The sequence below is a fragment of the Cyprinodon variegatus genome, unplaced genomic scaffold (assembly GCF_000732505.1).
Source record: "Cyprinodon variegatus isolate N-32 unplaced genomic scaffold, C_variegatus-1.0 Scaffold771, whole genome shotgun sequence".
Classification (NCBI taxonomy): domain Eukaryota; kingdom Metazoa; phylum Chordata; class Actinopteri; order Cyprinodontiformes; family Cyprinodontidae; genus Cyprinodon; species Cyprinodon variegatus.
The window spans coordinates 299,965-315,299 of record NW_015151224.1 but is presented as its reverse complement, the minus strand read 5'-3'; the positions used below and the strand labels follow the sequence as shown (position 1 = coordinate 315,299).

The window sequence follows — 15,335 nt, the reverse complement described above, 5'->3', positions numbered from 1 at the left end:
CAGTCTGTTGAAATTAAAGGTACGCTCATAGACCGGTTTAGGACAGTGTGCCTTTTATGCATCTCAGATGATGGGATGGTTCCTTTATTCAGTCAAATTCCAATAAACAGATCAGTTTAGTAATCCAGTTTTTATCATCTGAGCCTTACTGTATGTAAAAAAGAAAAAAATAAGGATAATTTTTCCTAATTTTACCAATGAGAGTGTTATTGGTGCTTTTATTAATTCTGGAACAGGCCACTACAACTCCCTAGCATAAGGGTCACCAAGGGTCACCACCCGTTACCAGTCACTTCAAGTCCTCAGCTGTGTTGTTTGTGTGTTTCTCTCCACCACCAGGTGGTGCCCTCTCCACCGCACACCTGCGGTTCGTTGGTTCATTACTGGAGGAGTATTTGAGCAGAGGGCTGTCACTACCTCAACGCCAGAGTGTTTGCCAGTTTTGGGTACTCTAGCAAAGCTGAGATTAGCAGAGTCTAACCTGAGCCTTGTGTCTCTGAGTCTAATGTTGTTTTTGTCTTTGCTCTTCGGCAGGAAGTCTTCCTGTGTAACTGGATACCTGGACCTTCTCCCCCTGGAAGGATTAACTGAATTCACACTGAGCAGGGAGAAACCTCTACATGATCCGTTCAAGTTTCATGATCTGTTCAAGTTTCCATCGGAAATCCAAGTGACAGTCCGCTCCATTACTCCTCCCAGTCCAACGTATATCTACCTGTTCGCCACAAAGACTGGATTCAATGATTGACAAGAGCCCCCTCAAACGTGAGTCCCATTCCAGCATTATTCAAGCCGCAATCTTATTTCCCACGGTCCCTAAACTGTTCTCTGTGATCTCCCCTTCAGACTTTCAAGCTCCAGTTCACCAGTTCTCTGATTCCCAGATCCAACCTCCGTTCACATTGCTACAAATAAACCTGTTAAACTTTTCTCCGTGTTCTGAGTGGTTTCTCTTCATGTGGGTCAGATTCCTTAAACCGATCATGACACAGATTTAGATTTAATTTTTTAAGCACCCAAATGGTCTGGCATCTATTTACCTTAATGAGCTTTCACATTCACACATCCCCTTTAGAACATGAACAAAGCTCCTAATTATTCCCACGGTTTGGCTTGTGACCCGGATGAGATGGAGTTTTTTTTCAGCCACTGCTTCTAAACCATATTCTGTGAGGCCTGCCAAAGATTTGAATTATTTATTTGCAACATTTATCCTTTTAAAATAGCTTTTTATTTAATAAAGCATCACCATAAGACTGGTATTTGTTTTTCTATACTTTTTATTGCTTGTTTTATAGCTTTTATGTTACTTTTATATTTAATTTAATTCTTTTTTATGAATTTAATGTAATTTTGATCCTATTTTATTTACTTTTTAGTTTTTAAGCCCTTCTTTAATAAACAGAATAAAAATAATAAAACAATAAAATAGTTTGCCACTTGAACTGAATGTTTTTATTAGAAGCTAATAGTTATAATTCCCATTATCCTTTTTTGTTGGTTTTTGTATCACTTAATCAGGAAAATTAGCAAACATGACCACATTACCATAACAAGTCCTGTTGAAACATTCTCCTTGCAGCCGTGGCAGTGCTCTCCAAAGCGAGACCAGTAGTGCTTCTTACAGTAGAGATCTCCCTCTTTTTCATAGTACCAGCGGGACAGGATGCAGTCACAATCACGACACCTTTATCAATTAGGAAAACAAAAAGAAAAGAGAACCTTTAGGAATGGTGTATTAGAAAATGTTTTTTTATTATGAGATTGATGAGGAGATTAACATTTAGATAATCAGTCTACATGGCCTGGAAACAGATCCACAAAAACTAGAGTGTATTTTCCATTAAATCATACTAGATTATTTTATTTTACTATTTTAATCTCTCAGGTTTGGCTTTATTGTGCCATTTCCGGACAAAAAGTGGAATCAGAAACATTTGGAACAAACCAAAAAAGAAAACATGTTGAAAGGCTTTGCTTTAAAACTGAAACTCATCCTGGAATCCAGGCTTCAACAGAATGACAGAAAAAAGCTGCTTCCTTATCTCGTCAACGTTACAACCAGGGTGGGAGGCGACTTCCTGTACCGAGCAGTAATCCATGTTTCCGTTCTCCCAACTTTAACAGTAAATGGCATCTGTTTTCACAATAGGGAGCTGGGGGCGGGGGGGTATCAGGTCTCCCCCCCCACCCCCATTGTGTACAATGTACATAATGAAGTAAATGCCCATTTACAGATTTCTGTTGTTTTGCTTTCTTCTGACCTTTATGTCTGCTGTCATAATAGAAAATTGAATGTCAGGCAGTAGTTTTCTGAGGATGTTATCTATTACCATGGAGAACCAGCTACCTAAAGTTCCAAATAAGTAAAAAAAAAACAACTAAAAAGCTACTTAAAGCAACATGGATCATTGTGACAATATGGATTAGCTGCAACTGACTACATTTATTATGGCTCAGTTTCCCTTGTTACTGTCAGGGATGTAGAATCAAACTAAACCTATCTACCAGCATCATACAGGCTAATATATATGACAAAAATGTCGTCATGCCCAGATATTAAAATATGACAGCAGATCAGAAACAAAGCGAAACTTTTGAGACTTTCTTTTGCACAAGTGTAGAAAACCTACAATATGCCTTTTCCAGAAGGGGAGCCAACATGTCAACAATTCATCCAGGACACAATACAACCTTAAACAATGTTTAAAACATTGCTGATCTCACTTGCCTCAATGAAAAATAGTGTCATAATTCAATGAAGAACACACTGGGTCAAAATGATAGTCGTTATAGAAAAAAATCGGATTTTGGAAAAAGTGTAACTAAACAGGGTGATGGTTTGCTTTGTTGCTCTACGACCCGACTGATTAATCACGATTAATGGAACCATGTGTTGTTTTCAGGACCGCAAAGATTCTGACAATTATCTAAAAAAACAACAGTAAAGCCTCAAGCAGAACAAAATGAAGGTTTTGGAGTGTTTTAGGTGAAGCCGAAACTTAAGGTCAATTGAGATAAAGTTGCACAAACTGAACAAGAGACGTCCAAGTTTTGTCTTTGAGCGCTACTTTCCTGCAACTTTTAGATGCATCTATGTTGTGGTGAGGTAATTTAGCCATTTGATTGTAATGTATCTGAAGATCTGCAGGAGCATAGAGCTCAAGTGGTGGACCTGGGCATCCCTGATCTAGCCACTTAATTTAAACTTATTTAAACTTAAGTTTTCAGAATGGTTGAACAAAACAGTCTGCACTAAATGTCCAAAATTATTCCACAAAAATTAAAAAACCCATTGCCAATTAGCGGAAAATCTGGCTGGCATCAGCTGGGATATTCGGTTTTAACAAAGTCAGGATTTCTTATAGATAAGCATATTCAATGAAAAAATAAGATGAATATTGCTTTTTATATTTACTCGATATGTTTTTATGTCATGATAACATTAATCAGATAATTCCAAAGCAGTTCATAAGACAAAAGAAAAGAAAGAGAAGAAATCTATGAGGACTCTAATAACTTCACGCTGAAACTTCTGGTAATCATTAAAACTCCTGAGTCACTGTTGTGGATTGTGTTGCAACTACACTGTTCTACATTTCACTTTACTCCTGAAAATATATTGTTGAAACTGTTGATACTTTGAGAAATATTTAGCTAAAAGTTCAAGTATCTAAATGAATAAAATGAAGCAGCTGTTTATCAGATCTGCCTCTCAGTCGTCACTAAGGAAATAATGAGGTAATAAAAGCTTGACAAAGCTGCATATTTGCCGTTATTGTTAAGTTTGTAAGAGATTGGAAACCTTCCAGCTGCACATCTGCACCTCTTGAACATCTGGCTGGGGGAGAAACCCTGCAGTCACCCCTGAGAGATCTTTAAAGACTTCATCCTCTTCATCTTTTGCCTTTACTTCTAAAGTTTCACATTTACCACCGAGCGTCTTGCAAGCTTAGATTTAACTCCCATCTTGAGCCTTTGTCTTTTCTCCCAATCACTGTGTCAATATGGGAAATCTAGACTTTAAATCCATTCTGTAATTTTGAGAATATTAACAGTGGTCAGATGTTAAGAGTTTAGGCGACATACTCTCCTGCTTAGCTTCCTCTTTGTTTTTGTCTGTGGAGACCCACTTCACTTCCTTAAACATTTTTTATATGTGTATATATATATGTATAATAAATACATCGTAATGTTTTCTGGTGGTGGTGGATGGGGGGATTTCAACATAAGGCATAGTGAATGCTCAATAAATTGAAACCTGCCTATTTGTGGATTGCTTATCTGACTTTTCTCAAGAAGAATGCTTGGAGGATGTAAAACATAATCAGAATCAGCTGCCGGATCGCACAGAAAGAAGCATAAACTCCCAAAGCATCCTTTTTTTTAATTGTTATAGCCAACTACTCACATGTAAGGTTGATGTGAAAGCACATGCAGTATTTAAGCATGCTTTACTTGTGCATCTGTTGGCCGTCACAGTTCAGTAAGAGGAAGTATACATGCAGAAGTTAAACAGCACATCAACTTTTCCTCTCATTCTTTTTTCTCTTCTTTTTTATTTGCATTTTAATGTCTCATAAATAAATAAAATATGAAGTGCTTACCGTCCTTTAATTCCTCTCCGAAACCTTTGGTCTCGCCGAGACATTCTGCTCTCACAATTGACTGAAACCCAGCAGTCATACACAATCCACCCAGTTGAGCAAGGTCTTTTTTCAAAGCCAATGTTTGTGAGCGAATCAGACACTCACTCTGCTGTGACAGTAGCAGGCGTCGCCCTTTATCTTTCTGCTGCCTTTCTCCATGTGTTTAAAGGCTTCCTGTGCATATGTTCCTTTCTGTGTGAGTTGTTTGTTGTTAGTGTGAGAAAAAAGCCTGACCCTCTGACATCAGCTGGCTGCTGGAAAAAAAGGCCTTTCCTAGTTATAGAAGCTTCTCTCCGCCCTCCCTTTCCTGTTCCTTCCAGTATGTAGACCTCAGCAGGGTACGGTTACACTTATCTGCAGGCACATCCAAAAGCAGTAAAGCTAAATTCAGTCTAAAATCTGATCCCTAGATGACTGTTAATGCATTGAAGTATGTTTTTTTTTTTTTTCACACGTGTTGTGTGAGAGCTTATGAGTCTTAGTTTTGAAATCAGGCTTGTTCCCATTAGCAAAGGCATAATCTCTTTATGAATGCTCCAATTACTGCACTGTCAAGATCCCAGAGTAAAGCACCCTATTCAACACACAACAAACAAAGAGAGGGAATTAGACAAAGAACAAGAACACAGAGCAGCTCAGGGAAAAAAGAACTGTCCATTGATTATGTTTGGTCTAAAATTGATGTAAGTATTGTTAAATGTGACGAAAGAATCTAATAATAAGGGAACAATGATTTATACTGGAAGGCGTGCAAGCTCTCCAATATGTTTTTTAAGTCTTAGGCTACAAAGTTATGGATTTAAATTTGAGCAGAGCCTAAAATGATAATCATTTGAAGACATATTTAATTTAAGATTTAAACATTTAAGATTTAACATATTGATACTTTTCAGTGTAGTCCTGTTTCTTTGACTGTGACTGGCTGTATGTGCTGTCTTCATCCTCTGACATGGGAGCTGGCTCAGAGCTCGTCTGCTTGGCTGTCTTTCCTGGAACAGGGCCGACTGGAGCTGGTTTACAGTTGCCTCTTGTTTCTCTGCTTCTTCCTGTATCTCTGCTTCTGTCTCCTTGAACCCCAGTCAGCCTCGGCAGATGGCCGCTCACACTGAGCCTGGTTCTGCTGGAGGTTTCTTCCTGTTAAAAGGGAGCTTTTCCTCTTCACTGTCACTACAAGCATGCTTAGTGTGAGGGATTGCCCTCAAATCGATGCAATCAACTGGTTTTCTTTAGATAGAAAACTTTGAATCAATTTGACTGGGTGACCTGATGAACTGTAAAGTGCCTTTAGATGACGTGTTGTAAATTGTCGCTATAGAAATAAACTGAACTGAATTGAAACTTGCAGAAAAGGAGAGACAGCTTTAATGACCTGGTCATTAACATCTCAAGGGCCAAAGTTCTTAAACTCTCTAGCACTATGGATATTTGTTTTACCTTAGTAATACTCAGAGAAAACATTACAACAAAAATGTGTGAAGGTTTCAATTCAGGCTGGGTTCCACTTTTGCCTGTTTTGAGCTAATCTAGTCAAAATGTCAATGTCAAATTTATTTATATAGCACAGGTATAAAACTGCACCAAAGTGCTTTACAGGAAAGACAACAACATCAATTAACGAAACAGAATGTGAAACACTGCTTCAATTAAAAGCAGAAGAATAAAAATAATTTTTAAGAAGCGATTTAAAATGATCCAGGCTGTGGGCGGATTAAATTTGAAGAGGTAAATGGTTCCACAGAATTTGAGCAACAACAGAGAAGGCGCAATCTCCTTTCCTCTTAAGTCGAGTCCGAGGAACTGTCAGTAATAGTTGTTTATTAGAGCGTAGACTTCTTGACACAGACTGGAACTTTAAAAGGTCTCTAAGATAAGGAGGAGCTAATCCATTTAAGACTTTATAAGTTAATAAGAGAATCCTAAAACCTATTCGGTAAAAGACAGGCAGCCAATGTAAAGAGGCCAGTATAGGCCTTATATGGTCATGCTACCTGATTCCAGTAAGAAGCCGAGCCGCTGCGTTCTGGATCAATTGAAGACGCTGCATCTGTGATTTATCCATGCCTCTATATAATGAATTGCAGTAATCAAAGATGGATCCTTAAAAGAAACTAAATATTTTCCTTTGCAGTTTGGAGCATCAATGAGATCTGCTAGTTCCAAGTCAAGGCTGAGCTTTGAATAAGTGAATTAATTTACTTTTCCTCTGAGTATTACATACTAGAGAACAGGACAGGGAGTGTAAGTTAGTTAAATAATTTTGTTAATTTGACTTCCCTGTTGTTTATCTAACTTCAAATTCTGAACTTTAATCTTTGGTAAATATAGACTAAAATCAACTCCAAGCAATGGAGTTGGAGGTTATACTAACCCTACGGACCCATCGGTGGGTCCAGCTGCTACGTGACCTCGTAATTTTAACAAACCCCCAGTATTGATGTAAAAAACACATTTGGCACAGTTTGGTGACATTTATGGATAAATGGGCCAAAATGGCCCCTCCGCCTAAGAAATTTCTCACTAATACCATTCTAAAATAAATATGATTCATCTGATTGAGTCCAAATTTGGTATATTTTTACACAACATTTAGATTTAAAAGTCTGTACTACTTTTTTGTGCTATAAATAATATTTTGGTAGTGTTTTGCAATGTTTATTTCAAAGAAAATTTTGGCGAGGTTAAAAAAATGCAAAATATTTAGTATTTTGTCCCTAATATTTCAGGCAGGGTCAAAGCTACAATGGTGCTGACACCAGAAAACCATTCTATGACATCTTACCTTTACAGAGGTACCAAAAGTTTCTTCTTAAATCTAATAGCTGTGAGGCTATAAGTGATTTACTTTTGTGTGTTTTTGTCAGGCAGAAATTTATTTATACCCCCTGAGGGTGTAAGAGGCTAATAATACCATAAAGATCAAAATAAGGATCAATATTATTTTAAGTGCACTTTATATATAAGTATCTTAAAGTTCCACAAACAAAAGTGAATGAATTTTAAAAGCTAGAAATTAAGGTAATGACTGACTTTAACAGCCAGCTACAACAACTGTAGAAATTTTTGCATCCAAAGATGCACCTGCATTTTAAGCATGCGCATGCAATCAGTTTCACGCTTGATAAATTGTTTGTGAGTAGTAAGGAGTTATATTTGCATATACTGCTCCAATAATTATGGGATTTAGTTAAAAGCACACAGACAAAGCCTTTCTACTGATTTTACACATTCATTGTCTATTACAACCTGGTCTGTTGTTCAGTTTTGCATGTACTATAAAGTTACAATTTTATTTATGCTTGCAAAATATATTTTTTCTAAATTAGGCTCATATAGAAGATGGGAACAAACCATTAAAAGACCTGCATCGAGAATGTTTTAAACTTCTCATGCTATCTTGCAGAAAGATTTTTCTTTTCTGCCTGGGATAACCTCGCTTCTATTTGCAACGCACTCTTAAATAACATGTTCATCCATTTCAGTTCATCCACTTCATGTAATGAGTTCACTTGAAAAAAAATAAATAAAAAACACCTAACTTTTCTGGTGCACATATAGATCAACAAAAAGCTGCTTCTGTATTCTTTTTTAGGCCCTTGGTTGAAAAAAATAAAATAAAAATAACTCCACCGCTGATAAAAAAAATATGAACTGAAACATTACTTTCTTAATATATAACTTTCTCTTCTTCACCTTAGCTGTTTTGTCATTTCACAGATGAATGTCTTCCGAAATAAATTCCTATGGCTGGAATGAAAACATACGGAAGTGGAGTAGGGCCACTGAAAAAAACAAAAAAAGGTAACTGATTTTAAAATATTAATTCAGGATAAAATGTTTAAAAAAGTTGTAATTCAGATTTTTTTCTCAGAATTTTGACTTTTTTCCCATATTAAACTGAAATCAAATTTAAAAATCAGTTAACTTTTTTTTTTTTTTTTAATCTAATCCTCTTCTGTAACAACAAAATAAAAAACACGGTATTTAATCAAGTTTTATTGTTCTTCTCTTTAGTTTAGAAAAACAAATGCATTACATTTCCCCAGAAGCAATGCAAACAAAAACAAATGATATGGGTTAGAAAGACAATTGCAAGCTTATTTACATTACCATGATTCTTGTCACATCAAAGGGCAATGTAGAAAAAACAAATAACTTTTCTTATTAAGCTATCCGGCATGTTTGAAGCCCTTCAAAACACCCATTAATAATATTTTAAAAATGAAACACATAAAACAGAAGACTAAATAAGTGTTTTGCTATAATTTAAAAGCTCTAGCAAAGATGAGCATTTCCTTTTTTTCAACAGTGATTGTAAAGCTACAAAACATTATTAAAAAAGCAATCAAAACATTTTACATTATATTTCATATTGGTTAGAAGATAGCAATTTCAACCTGGAAAAAACTCAACACTGTACTCACAAAACAACATCCTTACAGCACAGATAAAAATACATTAACTAGAATTTTACAGTAAAAATTCTTTGTTATTTGGCTTTAAGCTGCAGATCCTGAGGTCTGAGTACAGTGACATGAACAAAAGCTCTTCAAGGATTATAAGATTAGGCTAAACAAACAACCATTAAAGCTGTCGTCCAACCTTAAGAAAAATATATAAAATAATAGCTGTCTGACTTTCAATGAAAAAGCTAAAAAAAAAATGTGACTGCATGTAAAAATGTGAAACCACAGATAAATTCAGGGTAAATGTATTTAGGCAATTTTATTGAAAAGCATCTTTTATCAGTGAGTCAGCATGCAGACAGGTCTGAAGGAGCTACCCTGAGGGACTCCTTGGCATCAGTCTCAGCCCAGAAGATTCGTTATGATTCTCGCCAAAGTATTGCAGGTAATATTCAACACAGCATCCAGGAAAACATTGTAAAAAAGCAACAGCTCAGCCCTCTTTGGGATTTTCAACTTGTTTGTTTTAATCCACTGAGAGGTTTTTAGGAAAGTGTTTTATAAAATACTCAGGATAACAATTACTGTTTTCATTGCACTGGTTTAAATGTTTAGACACTTGACATTCCTCTGTTCTCCCGCTGCTGTTCTATTTTTGTAGAATTATAATTATCCAATCAAACTAAAATTATTTCATTGCTAAATAATAATAAAAAAAAACTAATCTAGTGCATTTTTTAAAATTTACAAAAGCAGTCTTTCCTTTTCTTTTATATTGTGGTCCCATGAGATCGGGAACTACTTCTAAAAATGAAATGCAATGAAAAACATAGTTTTAGGAATGTATTAAGGCCTTAGGTTTTAAGTTAGGAAGACATTCACAAGCTGTAATCTTGCTATAGCACCACTGTTGTTTCAATGAGGTCACTTCCTTTCTTTCGGTGTTTCACTTCCTCCTTCGACCACAGTAGTCACCCTGACAGCCTCCACCTAGTTTCAGGAACAAAGACAGTTACTCTCTAGCTGACATTCAAACACAGCACCTATATAGTAAGAGGGAATAAACACAGTCATCCTGGGCATTTTAGTGTTTATCATTATAGAAGCTACATATTACGTTTGCTTATTTTCATAGGAAACAACTTTTAAAATATTTTTTTTTTAGTTTTTTTTTTTTTTTTAGCTGATTAATACATTTTAAAATATCTACCTACATTGCTGGGACTTTTAATTCAACTGTATTTAATTGGGTTTAACAGTTTGATTTTCACTTTCTGGCGACTTCATTAGTTTCATCTGTTCTATTAATTATAACAGAAGAGAAATCAACTGCTAACAATGTAGATATTAAATGCATTTAGAACTCACTCATGATTTGGTAAAGGTGACCTGTTAAAGGTGGAGGCGAGTCTCGTAATAGATTAGTAGTGGGGTGGTTGATATCGGACGAGTTTTTAGTTTTTGGAAACTATGGATTTGCTTTGATTTTTACACACAACCAATTATAAAAGATATTCAGCAATCTGTAGTTGTGTAGCTGAAAACGTCTCGTTTATGTCAGATTTCAGAGGAGACCCCTAAAGAGAGTTAGTTTCAGCAGGGGCATGTACTATAACTCTTAAATTGAACTCCAGATGTTCACTTCTCTGATAGTGAAGGAGCGGCCATGTTTCAATTGTTGTATGGGCCTAAATCTCTAAGCCAGGGGTCTTCAACATTTTCCAGGCCAAGGACCCCCAAACTGATGGCGAGATGGAGCTGGGACCCCCTAATTATATATAGTATGAAATTGTGTTATATCAAACTGGTCCTATAGTCACTCTATTACAGATGCAGTAATGTAACAAAAGTAATTTCGCCCTGGGATTAATAAAGCATTTCTGATCTCAATCTGGTGCCCAGCTTGAAAGAGCTGCTGTGTGTCACTGAATGTGTGCATTTATCTGTTTACTACAGTGTGTGCAGTTCATATTTAACTGTGTGTTGAATTCATGTTAATGTGTATTTAAAGACATTTCAACTAGTGGAAAAAATTGCAGGGGGGAATATAAAAAAAAAAAATCAACCAAAACTTTTGCAACCCCCATGCAGTACCTCTGTAGAGCCCCTAGGGGTTGCGGACCCCCTGTGGAAGACATCCGCTCTAAGGGACGTTTCCATAACCTTGCGGAAGCCGTTATGCAAAAAGAGGGCATTTCTAAAGGGGCTAAGAGGAGGTCCAACCAGTTCTAAAAAGGTGTATCCAACAGAGTGGCCAGAAAGTGAATGAAGCAATGTTATTAAAAGGTTAAATAATTTGTCTGATTGTGGTTACCTCTGTAGCCTCCAGCTCCAAGGAAGGCCTGCATGGCAGCATATTTGGCTGCTTTCTGTGCTTTGGCTAAAAAATGAAAAAATGTAAACAATAATTTAGTTTATTTCCACACACCATACCATAAAGAATGCATAACCCCCCCTAAAACATATAGATAGACACACAGAATGTTTAGTTTTTTCAAATGAGCTCTGATGGTTTTGTTTTCCAGTCACTGTTTATGTTACGTTTTAAAAATTAATTGTCTATAATTGTTTGAATTAAAGATTGTATTATATGTTATACAGATGTGTTTCTGTTAATGGTGATTTGCACTTTATAGTAGTGAAGCCAAAAATTGAGTTTTTCTTACATTTTTGTCCAGTCCCTGCATATCCTAGGGAACAAGAGTGGGAAAATTGAGTCAATAATAGGCACTGCTAACATAAGTTTCATAGAGGCAGTGTTTTATGAGTGACATCGTGGTTAACATTACACAAACAGCAGCTTTAACATTGAAACAATCGGCATATTTCTTCTTACTAATGCATGTAACATGGTTAAGGTTATTTTACCTGGGTAGCCACCTCCTGCCCCAGCACCATATCCAGGCCCAGTGCCCCCTCCTGGTATAACACATACATTGAAAATGAAGACACATTTTTCCTTAACTTGGACAGTATTTTTCTCATTCACCATGATCGGACTCCAAATGTGTTATTAATGCCTATTATTACAATATGAATAAAAACTAATTGATGATTTCTTTTTTTTTTTTTTTTTTGTCTTCTGTGAAGCAAACCTGGTAAACCAACTGCTCCTCCGACGGTTTGACCGGTTCCCCCAGGACCTCCTGTCCCTCCAGCTCCACCACCTGTAAAAGCAAGTTAAAAAATTATCAAAAGAATGGCTTTGACGTCCGTATATAAAACAGTGTTTATAGGTTTTTATGTTACTGCAACTACAATCTGAAGAACATTATATATAGGGTCTTATTGGGAGTTGTGTCCAACCTTGTACACCTTGAATTCCTCCTGTTCCTGTTCCAGGACGGCTTCCAACTCCTGCAAAAAAAGTAAACAGTTAATCTTGTTTAGATAACTGAAAGGCAACTTAATCTACATTAGAAATAATCTTTTCCCAGTTGACAGATCAACACAATAACAAACGCATTTCTAACTTTGCCTACAAAATAATGAACTTCCTTTACCCCAGATGTTGCCTTTGTGTTCTCTAAAAAAAAAAAATGTCTGAAGGACCAGCACACTGTTAGATTATTCTGCACTTGTAAAGGGCCTTAATACTGTGCATCTAGACTCCAAACCAAAGCACTAAATTTTCTGGAGCAATTTCAGTGATTAAATGTCAACATTTACAAGGTTGATTTGACTTAATATTTTAAGGGGCATAGCTCATGGTATATGAATTTTCAAAAGTTTCACTAACAGCTGACTCTGCATGCAAAGATTTTTCTGAAACATTATTAGGCTGTGCTAGCGTTTAATTTGTTATTATTTAATATTACATAGAAAATAAGACAGACAAATAGATGGACAGACCTAGACATTTTTGTCACAGTTGTCACACTGCTCCAATGTACTCGAAATCTGATTTAATTTACGGTTCATCAACAATTCATTTACATTAGAAATAGCATTTTAATGCATTGAATTTGCAATAATTTCAATGAAAAGGTTTTAGCCTTTGTGTCTTTTTTTATTTAATGAACCTATATGCTTTATACCTGTTTTTGTCCCTGAGTGTGGCATGAACTGTCATTTTCCTTTTCTTTAAAGTCGTAGGGCATTGCCCAGTTGGTGCTCAACTTTATACGAGTGAATAAGTGAATGTGATTGGGTTATGAAGAGGGCGGGGTTGTTGTGGTGGAAGGTTCACAAGCAAGTTTGATTGAGGCCAGTTTTTTCCAAGCATCTTGCTAACCAGTTAGCAATTTAGTGCTAGTATTGCCAATGGGAAATTACATTGGGACCAAGCAGCAGTAAAATGGTGACTTATCCATTTTTATTTAGAAGAAGAAAGTGGGGACAAAGATGTTGTGGAAGAAGGTGCCAGGGCGGCAGAAGCTTGGTTTGGTGTAGAAGGCTTACAGCCGTACATGTTTGAGCCCTTGCCTCGCAACGCTGCCAGTTCTGTTAGCTCTACGCCTGCTGAAGACACAGACGTCCATCCCCGTGAACACTGGGAAGGAACTCAATGGGAAAGTAAATTATTCTTATTTCTTATTTCAACCGTTGCGTATATTAGCTGCGACATATGGATCAAGATGCTATTACCAAAAAAATTTGATTGACAGATGACCGTTGATATATGATTGGCCGAATTTAGGTGTACAGGCTGACGTATAACGAACTGGCCTGCATAAGATAACAAAAAAAAAAATAAAAAAACATAGATTTTTAGACAGGATTCTTTTTATATAGAAAATTTTCAAATTTTGGGACAATATAGTCTGATAAAGAGAACATTTATTTACATGTTTAAGCCAGAATGATTTGACATTTAAATATGACTTCGATACGACTTTAATACTCTTATGTGACGCTCTGGGGACGATTCACTAGAACTTAGCATTGCTGTAGATCTTTTTTATTTTTATGAATATTGCTTAGTTTTCTACAAAACTGCGTTGTCTTTTACCACAAGACATTTCAGGACATTCAGAGTTGGTTGGCTCTATTATATTACTGTGTTAAATGTCAGCTTCTTTCGGATAGTTCCCACAAAAGGCCCACTAGTCTGTTTACACCAGTTTGTTGCATCCGGTACTGAAATTCTATTTAGGCTCAAAAAGTTCCATCTAAACACGAGCGGGACAGGAGGCTGGTGTATTTAACCTTATTTTATCCCGATTAGTTTGTTTTTGGTCTTTTTGTATACTGTAGACATATAACATGAATATGCACCTTTATAGCACATGTTAAAGAGTATATTTAAACAATGTTTAGACTTGACTTTCTGTACTCTCTGTTAGAGATTTGTACTATGACCTTCTTATATAGTACTATAATTAATGAATAGAATACTGCATGTATTAGGTAAAGATCAACATCATATGAAAAAAATATCTAAACCTTTTTAATTTGCTGTTGTTCTTTTTTAATGAAAGACATTATAGACTTTTACCCTGTCCATATCCAGTTCCACCCAAATAGGAACCATACGCAGATTTAGGTGGCTTTCTTGATCCGAGTGATTGCCCACCAGGTTGGAAACCTCCTGTCACGCTTCCAGCCCCTCCAGGCCCAAAACCACCAGCACCAGTTCCTCCAGGACCAAAACCACCAGTTCCGGTGCCTCCTGCAACAAAGCTTCCAGTTCCAGTTCCTCCTGGACCAAAGCCAGTAGATCCAGCACCTCCAGTGGCTACAGAAGGGCCTGTCCCAGTTCCGCCAGGGCCAAATCCTCCAGGACCAGCTCCTCCTGTACCTCCTGTGATGACAAAGACTGCTTTAGAGATATAAATATAGATATGAGCAACTTATTATGGATTAAAATAAATTAGATTACCTGCTCCATAACCAGCTCCTCCGTAACCTAGACGTGTAAAGATGAAAGGTATTTTGTCAATTTTTGACAGTATTCTATGACCAATTATGTTGTTATGCAGCTCATTGTCAGCTGCATTAGAATACCTGGCCATGTTCCCTACATACCTGATTTAGAAGGTTTCCTTTTTCCAAATCCTTGTCCACCTGGTCCAAACCCAGTTGCAGTCCCAACACCACCTGGTCCGAAACTTCCAGGTCCTGTTCCACCTCCACCTGGTCTGAAACCTCCGGGTCCTGTTCCAGCTCCACCTGGTCCGAAACCTCCAGTTCCAGTTCCAGTGCCACCTGGTCTGTAACCTCCAGGTCCTGTTCCTGCTCCACCTGGTATGAATCCTCCAGTTCCTGTGCCCGCGCCTCCTGGTCCAAAGCCTCCAGTTCCTGTGCCCGCGCCTCCTGGTCCAAAGCCTCCAGTTCCTGTGCC

General features: G+C 36.9%; 2 protein-coding genes across 2 annotated transcripts in view; both read right to left on the bottom strand.

Annotated features, from left to right (window-relative positions):
- limk1 (LIM domain kinase 1) overlaps positions 1-4,914 on the bottom strand; it is a 20,129-nt gene extending 15,215 nt beyond the window's left edge. Inside the window, exons 1-2 of the mRNA XM_015395983.1 lie at positions 4,608-4,914; positions 1,549-1,687 (exon numbers count right to left, since the gene is read on the bottom strand). Coding sequence (XP_015251469.1) covers positions 1,549-1,687; positions 4,608-4,651 — 183 coding nt within the window. The 5' untranslated portion in view covers positions 4,652-4,914. The remainder of the gene's footprint in view (positions 1-1,548; positions 1,688-4,607) is intronic.
- A 3,741-nt stretch (positions 4,915-8,655) lies between these two features.
- eln (elastin) overlaps positions 8,656-15,335 on the bottom strand; it is a 41,440-nt gene continuing 34,760 nt past the window's right edge. The window contains exons 45-53 of the mRNA XM_015395997.1: positions 15,020-15,319; positions 14,874-14,900; positions 14,490-14,795; positions 12,359-12,409; positions 12,148-12,219; positions 11,921-11,971; positions 11,719-11,742; positions 11,367-11,432; positions 8,656-10,042 (exon numbers count right to left, since the gene is read on the bottom strand). Coding sequence (XP_015251483.1) covers positions 9,999-10,042; positions 11,367-11,432; positions 11,719-11,742; positions 11,921-11,971; positions 12,148-12,219; positions 12,359-12,409; positions 14,490-14,795; positions 14,874-14,900; positions 15,020-15,319 — 941 coding nt within the window. The 3' untranslated portion in view covers positions 8,656-9,998. The remainder of the gene's footprint in view (positions 10,043-11,366; positions 11,433-11,718; positions 11,743-11,920; positions 11,972-12,147; positions 12,220-12,358; positions 12,410-14,489; positions 14,796-14,873; positions 14,901-15,019; positions 15,320-15,335) is intronic.